Source organism: Magallana gigas, chromosome 5, assembly GCF_963853765.1.
Source record: "Magallana gigas chromosome 5, xbMagGiga1.1, whole genome shotgun sequence".
Lineage (NCBI taxonomy): Eukaryota > Metazoa > Mollusca > Bivalvia > Ostreida > Ostreidae > Magallana > Magallana gigas.
The window spans coordinates 30564318-30576306 of NC_088857.1; the positions used below are offsets into that span (position 1 = coordinate 30564318).

The following is an 11989-nucleotide window of genomic DNA, read 5'->3' on the forward strand; positions in this document are numbered from 1 at the left end:
TATAACAATTTGAACACTTGAAATCACTACCGTCTGCGTGGAAACCTAAATGGAAATATAAAAGTTTTCATCAACACCCTTTCGTGAAAATCACTAAGCCCGACGTGCGTGTTTTTGAGAGAAATGTTTATTCAATTTTTGCCAAGATTCAATGAATTACTTCGCAATTTGTGAGACGTAAATAGTGAAACACATTGCACTATAGTTATCAAGTAAAAAGATTGGTATTTGTATTGTAAATGTCAGTTTGGTCGAAGTAGGTATAGTATAACCAATGTTTTCTGCTCCACCTGGGTTAAGAAACACATTTTAAGTTTTGGTCGAGTTTTTACGAAAACGGGTCAAGCAATTTAATTAATTTGTGATTTTTGAATAGTTGATAAGGTCTAGTATACATTTCTAATTATTTTGAGCAAAATCAGTTCCCGTGAGTGTAGAACATTTTTAAAGTTTTTTTTTTTTTAGAGAAAGGCTCTTAATCAGTGTGAAAAGTTTTGAACACAACACTATGTAACCATCATTGTCAAAGAGTTATTTTAGGAAAAACTTTATTATGTTTTACACATTGCTCATTATGTAATACAAAAAAGCAGCTAAATACAGAAAATAATTAAATGAAATCTGTATATAATGCTATAAATTGCATGGAAACACAACATACCATCAACTGGTACGAGGAAATAAGTCTCATTTAATAGAATACTTAATGACATTTTCTAACATTATTTATTGATCAGAAATCATCAATTTTAGAAAATTAAAATCATTTAATAATGTGAATCTTAAACCTGACACGTGCACATAAACTTAAGACTCGATCAAGTAAATTAAAATATAAAATCATCTCAATTACATATACACAGGTTTTTATAATTCAATATATTAACATCGATATAGACATGTATTATTTACATCAATCGTTAAATACATAGATTTGTAACATTAGATCAATTCTACAACGGTAACACCCATTTCATGAGGAAACTATTATAGACAGACTATGAAACAATTATTTTGATATACTTTGTTCATTTGACATTTAATTGGCAGCGTTTTACTGCATTGTCTTTATACTTTTACACTGGCATTAAAAGACACATACTAATGATTTTATTATTTTTTTCATTATTTTATTTGCACAAATTGTCCATTTTTTTGTTGCCTTTTTAATCATATCTTGATTGTATTTGTTAACAATAATTCAATAAACAAAAAATTATTTTGAAATATATTCACTAGTATGTTAATCAACGAATTCTGTAACCCGTTGGAATTACATATATTGTACATTTTAAAGAATTTCAAAAATATATAAGAATCGATCACATATATTCCTCAGCAAGGACTTCCGGTCGCTTCGGCGATGACGTCCTACATTCTTGTTGGCTTGACGTTCCTTCATCAACGAGTGACACCTTAATTTAATGAGATTGATTCGTACAATTCGTGTGCATAAATACAAGTTATAATCATCAGATAAAAACCTTTTAGCATATACATGTACTTCAAACAAGAATATACCATAATCATATGATATTCAGGGAGTTCCAGGTAGCCACTATTTCATTATTAAAATTATTAATGTTTAAATATAAAATTGGTCTTTTTTTCTGAAATATAAAGTAAGTTCGTTTGATGAACACAGTCTGTATATCATCTGATGATTCGGTGTCTATTTTTACGGCCGTTGACAGACTCTTACATTACATGATACATTTTCCTTAACTTGTCATTCTTTCACATGCTGCTGATATATATAGTGTGCCTTTCAGAACAGTCAAAAAGTTCATACGGAACACAGATTATGGCAAAATTCATCAACAACTACTTATTAAACTCCACTCTCTAATTTCCCTAGTTTTTCCAAAAGAAAAACTGTTTCCGTTTTTACAAACGTTGCAGTATTGCAGTAGCATTTGGGTAGATGTGTTTACATGATTTTATAACAAACCTGGTTTTTTTCGCCGAGGTTTTCTTCTTCCTTTGTAGTTGAATTATTTGTTATTCGTAATTCGTTCTGTCAATGAAAATTTATGTACATTTTACGATTTAAAACTTGCTAATCACTAAGGTAATAAAATTTACCAATGTATTGTGTATAAAACACCACGTAAAGAGAAACTACAACTTTATCGATGTTTTTCTCATTTTACGTGTATTCATGCTCTTCTTTTGATATATGTTTATTTTTTCCCCCAGCGAATTATAGAATAGATTAAAGTAACACGGTCACGATTTTCTTTAAAATTTTTTACATTGGTCACTAAGGCACGTTTGGCTGAAATGTTAACGTCGTTTGTCAAGAAAGAAACGAGCCTTTGACATGTTTATCTTTACGTCTATAGGTTGCTGAAAAGAATACAAATGTAAGGGACAACACTTAGAAACTGATGGTTTATGTTCATGATAAACTTGTAGATCGAAAATTAAAGTAAAACTAGTGAGTATTTCTTTTTACAAAAAAACCAAGAAAACAAACCAAAAACCAAAAGCAACCCCCCACCCCCCAAAAAAAACAAAAACAAAAAACAAACCCAAACACATCTCAACTTCTCCCTTTGGTTCAAGATACATGTATGGGGAAAATTTGAAAAGTAAAAAGTATTTGTAATGTTAGCTGGTCTAAATGTCATATCAGACTATTCATGTTGAGCCAAAATCTTTTTTAAATTTAGCCTTGTAAATTGAAAAATAGGTCTGGATTAAATATTCTACGGTAGGGGTCAGACCTTAATAATAAATATTCTGTGTTTGTTGAAGACACTTCTCCCACGTGAAGGACCCTTATAATTAAGTAAACTGGATTTCTTCATGGAAAATATAATAAATACAAAAGTACCTTATCTGTTTTCCCTCTTCGTCTCAGTATTTCTGAAAACGTGTAGATCATAGGGTTCAAGGCGGAGTTGATGGGGAGTACAACCACGATGACCCAGGCGTACACCTGTGTTGTGACGTCAATACCCGTGAAGGTCAAAAGGCCTAAGAGAAGAAGGAGGTCGCAACAAACAAGAAACCGATCTAGTTTAGTTTAAAATTGAGAATTTTTTTTTCATCATCAATAATGTACATATACATTGTATATCAATTACCTATCGCATATATTGGACAGAGAGCTTAAGATATTTTGCAATCGACTTAACTATAACATTTTATCTAGAATAATTTAGTTTACATCCATATATATGTATGATACTAGTAATATACTTTATCAACTTGATGATATGTTTTAGATACTTTGAAAAGCCGATTATACCCATGCGTTTGATATGTATGTCCAGAAGGGCACATATAACACACTCACACGCACGCACATCACCTATTACTACTACCGTGCTTAACTAATTTGCAGAACTCACTAACTTTATAGTGATATCAATGTAATTTGTTTCTTACCAATAACACCAACAGGTATCCAGCACAACATATCTGTAATGGCGACAGCAACAAGTGTCTTGGCCAAGTTAATTTCTCTCCTTCTTTGTGCAGAGTGGCTGGAGTTAACATTCACTCCCATTCTCACAACAGTGGCAAATATAACCAACTGCCCCACACATATGGCAATGAAAATAAGAAAGTTGGCACCAACAAATAATGCCATGGAATACTCCCATCCTGGCTTACGGTACACTGACAGAGGTAGAGAGATACAAATACCCGAACTAGAATAGTAATTCTCAAAATAATCACTACCAAATAGTGGTAACAGAGAAAGAAATAATGATATAGCCCATACTGTACCGGTCATAATTTTTGAAACTAAATTACTTCTTTTAAGACTTGACAATGGATCTCGTATAATGATTATTCTGTCAATGGTGATCAAGAGAACAAACAGAGCGGAGGCTTCACTTGAAAGAGTTGCCAGAACACCAACAACAGTACAAATGTGACTGTGTCTCCACCCTTCATCTTCAAAACCGTAACGACCACTAAACTTTAAATTAGCTCCGGCTATAGTGAACATATATACTCCCATCAGAAAGTCTGCAATGCTTAAATTGATGGAATAAATTACAAAGGATGCAAGATTCTGTGTGTTCCGTAAAAAGCCTCTATAAAACGGACCGAAAAGATTTCCAAAGACAGCTAAAAGAGCAATGTACCAAATCAAAGTGCTCAGAAACGGAATGTCGATCAAATTGTTGCATGAGGATATCTCATTCACCGGTGCAGTGCATTGTATTTTGCCTACTGTTTTAGGTTGCGCGCAACATAAAGTGTAGGAATCGACTCGAAGATGCTCAATGCTTATCAACCCGTCAAACATTCCTTCCACAACTTTTATATAATTGTTTTGAAGATAAAGATATTGAAGACTTGAAAGACTTATAAAAAGGTTTAGTTTTACAGAATGAAGGTTATTTGACGAAAGGTCTAATAGACGCAATTTAGCTATAAATGAGAGAGCGTTTTCATGAATATCTGTAATACGATTGTTAGAAAGTTTTAGGTGAAGAAGATTAGGAAAATTGCTAAAATCAAATTCATTTATATGAGTAATAAAGTTATCCGAAAGATCTAAATAAATTAACAGCGCTTCCGATTGTCTTAAATCGCTTGTGAACTTTATTGCCCCAATATTATTTTTCTGAAGATGCAAGTTTTGAATTGCGGATAAATAATGCCACGTCGAGAGATTATTACGACTAAGATCTAAAGTAACTGTCCAAAAATACGAAGATGGTTGAAAATCTAAGCTACAAGAGCTTAGATTCACTATAACGTGTTTAAACATTTCTATCAAAAAAGGAAATCCGCGGGTTTCGGAAAAGTCTGCATAAAAAGCTGCAAGGTTTAAGGGTGTTCTTGGATTCCTAACTATGCTTTTGTGAACAAAAAATTCAAATGTATGCTCAATGTTCGGGAAAAAATTTACCTCATTAAAGCTACAGTTAAAGAATCGTACATATCGAAGAGAGTTAGATTGATCATTAATTTCAGCAATATTTATAAAACTGTTGGTTATTGTCAATACTTGTATCGTATTATTAGAAGTAATCTGCAATATATGCAAGTTACAGTCATTGATATTAATTTCTCTCAAATTTGAGAAACTGTCATTGAATTCCAACCGGTCTTGCACTAAACCAGATACGGTAATAGAGGTTGCATACACAGGTACATCACCAGTTGTACATGTGAACGAAAGGCCAGAAGAACTACAATTAATATTCGAAAAGCAGCTGATTCTACAAATATTTGAACTGAAAGCATTTATATTGAAAGCTTTCTCGTCGTTGGTGCCTCCATATTCAAGAATTTGGGTATTGCTTTTGGACGTATTGCAATCTTTGCAAATTGTCTCAAGAATTTCGATATCTGAAAGATGTAAAAAATATATTCATATGTACCAACATGCATGCAAAATTGTTAATATTTCGATCATAATATAAGGCAAACAGATTTTTATAAGTATTAGTTAAACAATTATTAGGCCACTTCAGCAACTATCAGCCACTTCACTATGTCCCAAGTCATTTATGCAGCCAGATTGTCTTCTTTTTCATTGATTGAAAACGCATGGTTATTTACACTCACGAGAAGAAAGTTTGTGAAATGATGCCTTACCTCAACCTAATGTTTGTCATCATTCCCTTAATGCTAGTTTAAGTTTGGTTTTGCCTTCTTTTGCAAAGTGATATAAGAAATTTACAATTTTGCGGTATTTTGGGACAGACTATTGTAGTATTAAAAACGTTTTTAACTGATTCAGTAATCTCATGCTAACGTTGATAAAAATAAATAATTATTGTCGTTTTACCACAATTGTTTTCGTCTTCTCCACCCAAACAGTCAGGTTCAAAATCGCAGACTTTATGGATTGGAATACATTCAACTCGAGAGGATGCACATTGAAACTCGTCTAGACTACAAAATTCTACAATATCAACAAGAGGCCCAGGGGCCACATCGCTCACCTGAGCAACAATTGCCTTAATTCTGATCAAATTAGCATTACAGTATCAAAATATCTTGACAACTGAGTACAGTAGATCTTGCTAAAAAAATTGAAAATCTGCCAATTTTTATCAACCTCTTATTTTTTGGTAAATACCAAGCCCCTTTTGTTGTTGTACCTGTAAGAAGATTTGTCTCTATTCCTATATACCCCCCCCCCCCCATTTCATGGCCCCATTTTTCTCTAGGGAATCATGGCTTTCATCATACTTAAATCTGCATAACCTTTGCTTTCACACTAAGTACTGAGTTTTGAACCGAACACTTTCCCAGAATAGTTTTAAAGATTTTCTCTATCTATTCCTAAGTAAAAATTCATCCCCCATTGTGGCCTCACCCTACCCCTGGACTATTATTTAAACAAACTTGAATCTATATGATCTGGGGATTCTTCCACTCAAATTTGGGCTTTCCTGGCCTAATAATTTTGAGAAGAATACTTTTAAAGATTTTCTCTATCTATAAAAATTCATCCCCCATTGTGACCCCGCCCTACCCCCAGGGACCATGATTTCAACAAACTTGAATCTACACTTCCTAAGGATGGTTACATGCCAATTTGAGATTTCTTGGCCAAATATTTTTGAGAGGAAGATTTTTAAAAGATTTTCTCAATATATTCCTATGTAAAACTTGATCTCCCAATTGTGGCCCCACCCTACCCCCGGGGATCATGATTTGAACAAACTTGAATCTACACTACCTGAGGATGCTTCCATTTCAATTTGAGCTTTTCTGGCCTAATAGTTTTTGAGAAGATTTTTAAAGATTTTCTCTATATATTCTTATGTAAAACATGATCCCCCTATTGTGGCCCCACCCTACCCCCGGGGACCATGATTTGAACAAACTTGAATCTACACTATCTGAGGATGCTTCCACTCAAATTTGAGCTTTCCTGGCCTAATAGTTTTTGAGAAGACTTTGGCTCAGGTGAGCTAAAAAAGGTTAAGTTTACAATACAATAAGTTGTTAAAGTTGGTTTCTGGAAGAAGAGACTTTGAAAATTTTCTTAATAAATATTGAAATTTTTTTTAGTTTTTTAATCTTTAGTTTTTAAGATCTGTGTACAAACATAGAATCGTGAGCAAATCTCTGTATCTTGCTTATAATTCGAAGCTTAACACTCAAATATGGTTAGTAAATAGAAATTGTAAACAATTAAAACACAAGAAACATGCACTATAACAAATAAAGAACACAATTTATTTTTTCGAAATGAACCATATATATACATGTACATGTATATACCTACATATTTCCGACAGCGATATCAAACTCTATTTAAACTGAATAAACTCGAGAAAATGCCGAGCATCTCAACAAAACCTATTGCATTAATATACCATTACGCAAAATATAATGCCGAATTACCGATAGAATGAATTGTATTTCAGTACTTTTTTGATACATCAGATTTTGCTTAATTTGCGCAGGTATACTGTTAACTGTTTGATTTACCGAAGTCTCTGTTTGATTTGATACGTAAAAATCACGAAATACAGACGATAGTTCCCAGGTTACAAAGCATAAATAATGAAAACGAAACGAAAATCAGAACAAGCTAACACCAACGTCATGTGTGAAAACTGTCAACGCATTGAAATATTTAGCCTCAATTTACTTCACAAAATCGGCACCAATATATTTTGCATGTTTCAAAAATTTCCCTTCATTCGCGAACTGTTGCACAACAAGCAAATTCATCATAGTCAGATCGACCCTTTTTCGTATAATGTCATGGCTGCTTTAAACAAAGAACCTCGTTTTAGATGTATGGAATACGAGTCTTGGTAAAATGGGTACGCAAACCCGGGCCGTGGCAAAATAAAAGCCAGGGCAGATCGGCAATCGTCAATTCCAAATACGCATTATTTTGCAGCAATATTTACAGCAGATATAAATATACTGGTCCATCAAATATCCTGAAATTTTAATGAGATTGGCAGATTAATAACTGCCAATCTTTTGTTTTGCCCCGGCCAAGTCTTGTCTACCCATTTTACCGGATGCCGAATCCGAAGCTATTAAACTGATTGAAACACGCCTTTCCTTTATTATTATTTTCGTAATAACTCAGATTTGAAACAGAATTAGACCTTAATTTTTGCAATTTATATTTTCCTTCCCATAAGGATAGTTTATGCTAAACTACGTTGAATTGGAATCAGTAGTTCTTGAGAAGAAGATTTTTTAAAATGCACCCCCCTTTTTCTACAGTTTCAAGGTTTTCTCCGCTTTGAATACAGATCGGACTTTTATTTCTGCAATTTATATTCGCCCTCCCATAAGGATGCTTTGTGCCAAATTTGGTTCAAATTGGATAAGCGGTTTTAGAGAAGAAGTTCAAAATGTAAAAAGTTTACAGACGGACAGACAGACGGACAGACGGACGGACGGACGGACGGACGACGGACAAAAAGTGATCAGAATAGCTCACTTGAGCTTTCAGCTCAGGTGAGCTAAAAATGTATAGTTCTATGTGAGTTAGTTCGCAGGATGTGCTATATATTAAGATAAACCCAAAATGGAAACATGAAATTGAACAAAGGAGATGGGATGCAATATTCTAGGTAGATATAAAGAGGGTGAACGGTTGAAATATTCTTTTTAATTATTATTCTGGTTGATGAGAGAACAGAGTTGAGAAATTTACAATTTACCCCCCCCCCCCCCCCAAAAAAAAAAAAGGCAGTAATGTTTTTCAGACTTCTAAAATTAAAACGAGAAAATCTAGTCTATTCTGGAAAAAAATTACAAAAGTAATCAAATAAGCTAAAATTTCAATCGACAGTATTCATCTTCCTACTCTTAGACTTAAATTAACATAAATAGGGTATATCTCACTATGTCATTATGTTACTGTTAGATTCTAAACTCTGTAGTATTCGATGATGACAAATTATCACGTTTGACGTGTTTTAATCTGAGGCTTTTCTAATCTCTGGATCAACATATTTATACCAGTTAATATGCAATCTGGTTACAGCGGAACCGTTTACCAATACCAATACACGAAGGTTTTTTTTTCTCTGCATGGTAACATCTATAGTGCTAAAATGTGTTTTACATCTGCATTCAATAAAACACACGTAATACTTTATTGCATTTTAACTTCTTTTCATTACATACTTCTTTTTGCTGTGATCCAATTGAAATAAAACTTAAAACAAGATATGTGTGAACCAATACTTACTTGTAATACCCTCTCTAATGTGAATATACAAAATAAGCAAAGTTGACATTTTACAGGAATTTGACGTCCGAATGGTACAAAATGGATCCCACCATTGAGCATATTTAAACAAAGAGTGTGTTAAAATTCAAAACATCTGCGATTAATAGTTGCTGAGAAATCTTTGATAAAAAATTGTTTAAACATCTTGGCAAAAAATAAAGTCATCATTTAACAGAAAGTTGCCATCCAATTGGTACAAAAATGGATCCTACCATATGGCATGTCTTAACAAATAGTATGTTAAAATTTTAAGGATTTATAATTGCGAGAAGCCTTAGACAGAAATTTGTTTGATAATTTAGGCTAAAAATAAGTTGCTATCCAATTGTTACTAAAATAAATCCCACCATATGCGTGCCTAAACAAAGAGTATGTTAAAATTTTAAGCATCTGCGAATAATAGTTGCTGAGAAATCTTTGACAAAAATTTGTTTGAAAATTTAGGCTAAAAAAAATAAGTCGTCATTTAACAGAAAGTTGACGTTCGATTGGTACAAAAATGGATCCCATCATATGTTATGCGTAAACAAAGAGCGTAACTATATTTTTAAGCACATGCAATGAATAGTTGCTGAGACACTGAGACAGACAGACGGACACACAGGAGTAAAACAAAGGGTCTTCAAAGGAGAGGGGGTATAAAAAGCCTCGAATCCAAATATTATTTTGAAGAAAAACTTAAGCAAAATAATATTAAAAAATTCGCTTTTTTAAGTTCTTCATATAGTTGATAACCCCAATATAAAACTTACCACAGAGTCCGGGAGTGATTGTTATGTTGTCAATCATAATTATTCCATAACCAGAATATTCTTCCACTATTCGAAACACGAGCTAAAAAATAGAGTCCACTTTTAAGGAGAATTTAAAATGCAATTGCCAATGATTTATTATAAGATGTTATATAGAATTTTGTTCTTAGTTAATATGTCACGGAATGTCCTCGCCTTGATAGCTACCAATGAATTACATAACTGGTGGAAGTTATCTCAGCGTTGTTTATACACATTTCATTCTATGCTTATATATACTAGTATATTCATTTCAAATCTAGAGGGGCAGGAGGCATGAAGGGGGTTGCCCCTCTTCCCCCCTAGGGAAGTCAAATCAAAATTTAACCGTGTGAAAATTCCAAAGATAGACTTTTGAATACCACGTACATATAATGCACCCCCTAGATATATATTTTTTGGATCCGCATAATTTTTGAAATATTTAAATATGAACAACTTCTTATTAAACTCTCAAAAATTCGCATATATGCCAAGATCTGACAATACATAATGACAAAATAAGAAAAAAACATTAAACACCTTATTTTGGGACATCATATTCTTACATTCTTTGATGCATAAACTGATTTTAGGTATCAACTTATAAGAGATAAAAATAAAACCGGATAAAGGTAACGATATGAAACCCTTCCTGGAGTCTTAATATTGGTTCAGGAGTCATGGTTTGAACAATCTAATATCAACACTATCTGAGGATGTTGACAGAAATACAACAAATTGTAGCATTTTGTAGTTCTTAAATGATTTGAAAAAAAAATCCCTATAATATTCTATGTTGAGCTTTAAAACCCTCATGTAGCTATATTATTGGCCTGGGAATCACGGTTTTTATCAATATAATCTACACCATCGAAAGGAGATTGCCTAGTAATGTCCAAAACCGCAGCATTGTAGTCTTTGGGAAGAAACATTTAAACATCCCCCCCCCATATTTTTTATACTGACCCTGAGGCCGTAAGTAGTTGTACGGGGGTCAAGGTTTGAACAATTTAGAATCTACACTACATGTATATACATACATGTATACTTGACAGAAAAATTAGCATTTCTACTGCAGTGGGTGTTGAGAAAAAAGAGTTTTAGGACACACACCCCTTTAATCTGTTATATGAATGTTTTTCTTTTGAAGAGGGTTCGGCCTTTAATTCAACAATTTAAAAATCTCTTTCTATTATGAGGAGGCTATGTTTTAAATTTGATTAAATGTATCCAAAGACTTCCAAGTTCAGAGAAGTTACAGATAGAAGGCAAGACGGACGGGTGGACAACAGGTAATCAGTAAATATCATTTGAACTGATGTCCTGGTGAGCTAAATAGCGCATTGTAATGATAAAGAAAGGAGTTTTGATTTTTTATGAATAAAAAATAAGTGTTTGGCTTACCTTGAACTCGAATCCAACTGGAAGGTTTACCGATGATTTGCTAAATTTTACAAAGGAAGAGTTTCCATGTGCATTTAAATAGTTCGATAAATCATAAGGTTCATAAAAGTCAGTAATATAGGCAAGGACCAAAGCGAGGTCACCGAGGACCAGATGGTTGTAGTGAAGACATCGATACTCCATTGACATGGGAATCTTTTGGCTAATGACATCATAGTTTCCTTCTCTACGTATCTTTTTCACAGATGCCAAAACCGTTGTAAACTTCATTTGCTCTAACTTTTGACTTAAGTTGTAAGGAAACCCTTCAAACAAAGGATTAAAAGTCTTCAAATTACTCTGTTAAATTAACTTTAAGATGCAAAATAGACAATGATGTAATTTGGTCCAGACTGAGTATTCAATAAATTGTTTTCTTAACCCGAACTCCCCAGGTTTATCAGATTAGGCAGAGAACAGGAAAAAAAAATTGTTGTACTGTGGATTCATAAGAATTCATGGTGGCTCAATTTCCAGGTATTCGTAGGTAGCCCTCCCCCACGAATTTACATTCTCAACGAAAACAAATTTTGAAATAGTTAGTTTTCTTACTGAAACGGAAAACTGATGCATC

The 11989-nt window shown here is 33.3% G+C and overlaps 1 protein-coding gene across 1 annotated transcript; it reads right to left on the reverse strand.

The window, feature by feature from the left end:
• Positions 1 to 2286: 2286 nt before the first annotated feature.
• Positions 2287 to 4297, reverse strand: LOC105330285 (G-protein coupled receptor GRL101-like). The gene is made up of 3 exons (XM_066085200.1): positions 3397 to 4297; positions 2840 to 2982; positions 2287 to 2349 (listed from the first exon to the last, which is right to left on the reverse strand). The coding sequence occupies exons 1-3, from the start codon at positions 4268 to 4270 to the stop codon at positions 2287 to 2289; spliced, it is 1080 nt and encodes a 359-aa protein (XP_065941272.1). The 5' UTR covers positions 4271 to 4297.
• Positions 4298 to 11989: the final 7692 nt, after the last annotated feature.

Bases quoted from the DNA above. Each gene is read 5' to 3' on its own strand.
- LOC105330285 (XM_066085200.1), bottom strand. From the start codon at position 4,270: ATGTTTGACGGGTTGATAAGCATTGAGCATCTTCGAGTCGATTCCTAC. The intron at 2,983-3,396 runs GTAAGAAACAAA...TTCTTCTCTTAG, and splicing joins GATACCTGTTGGTGTTATTG to GCCTTTTGACCTTCACGGGT. The intron at 2,350-2,839 runs GTACTTTTGTAT...TATTCTTTTCAG, and splicing joins GAAGAGGGAAAACAGATAAG to CAACCTATAGACGTAAAGAT.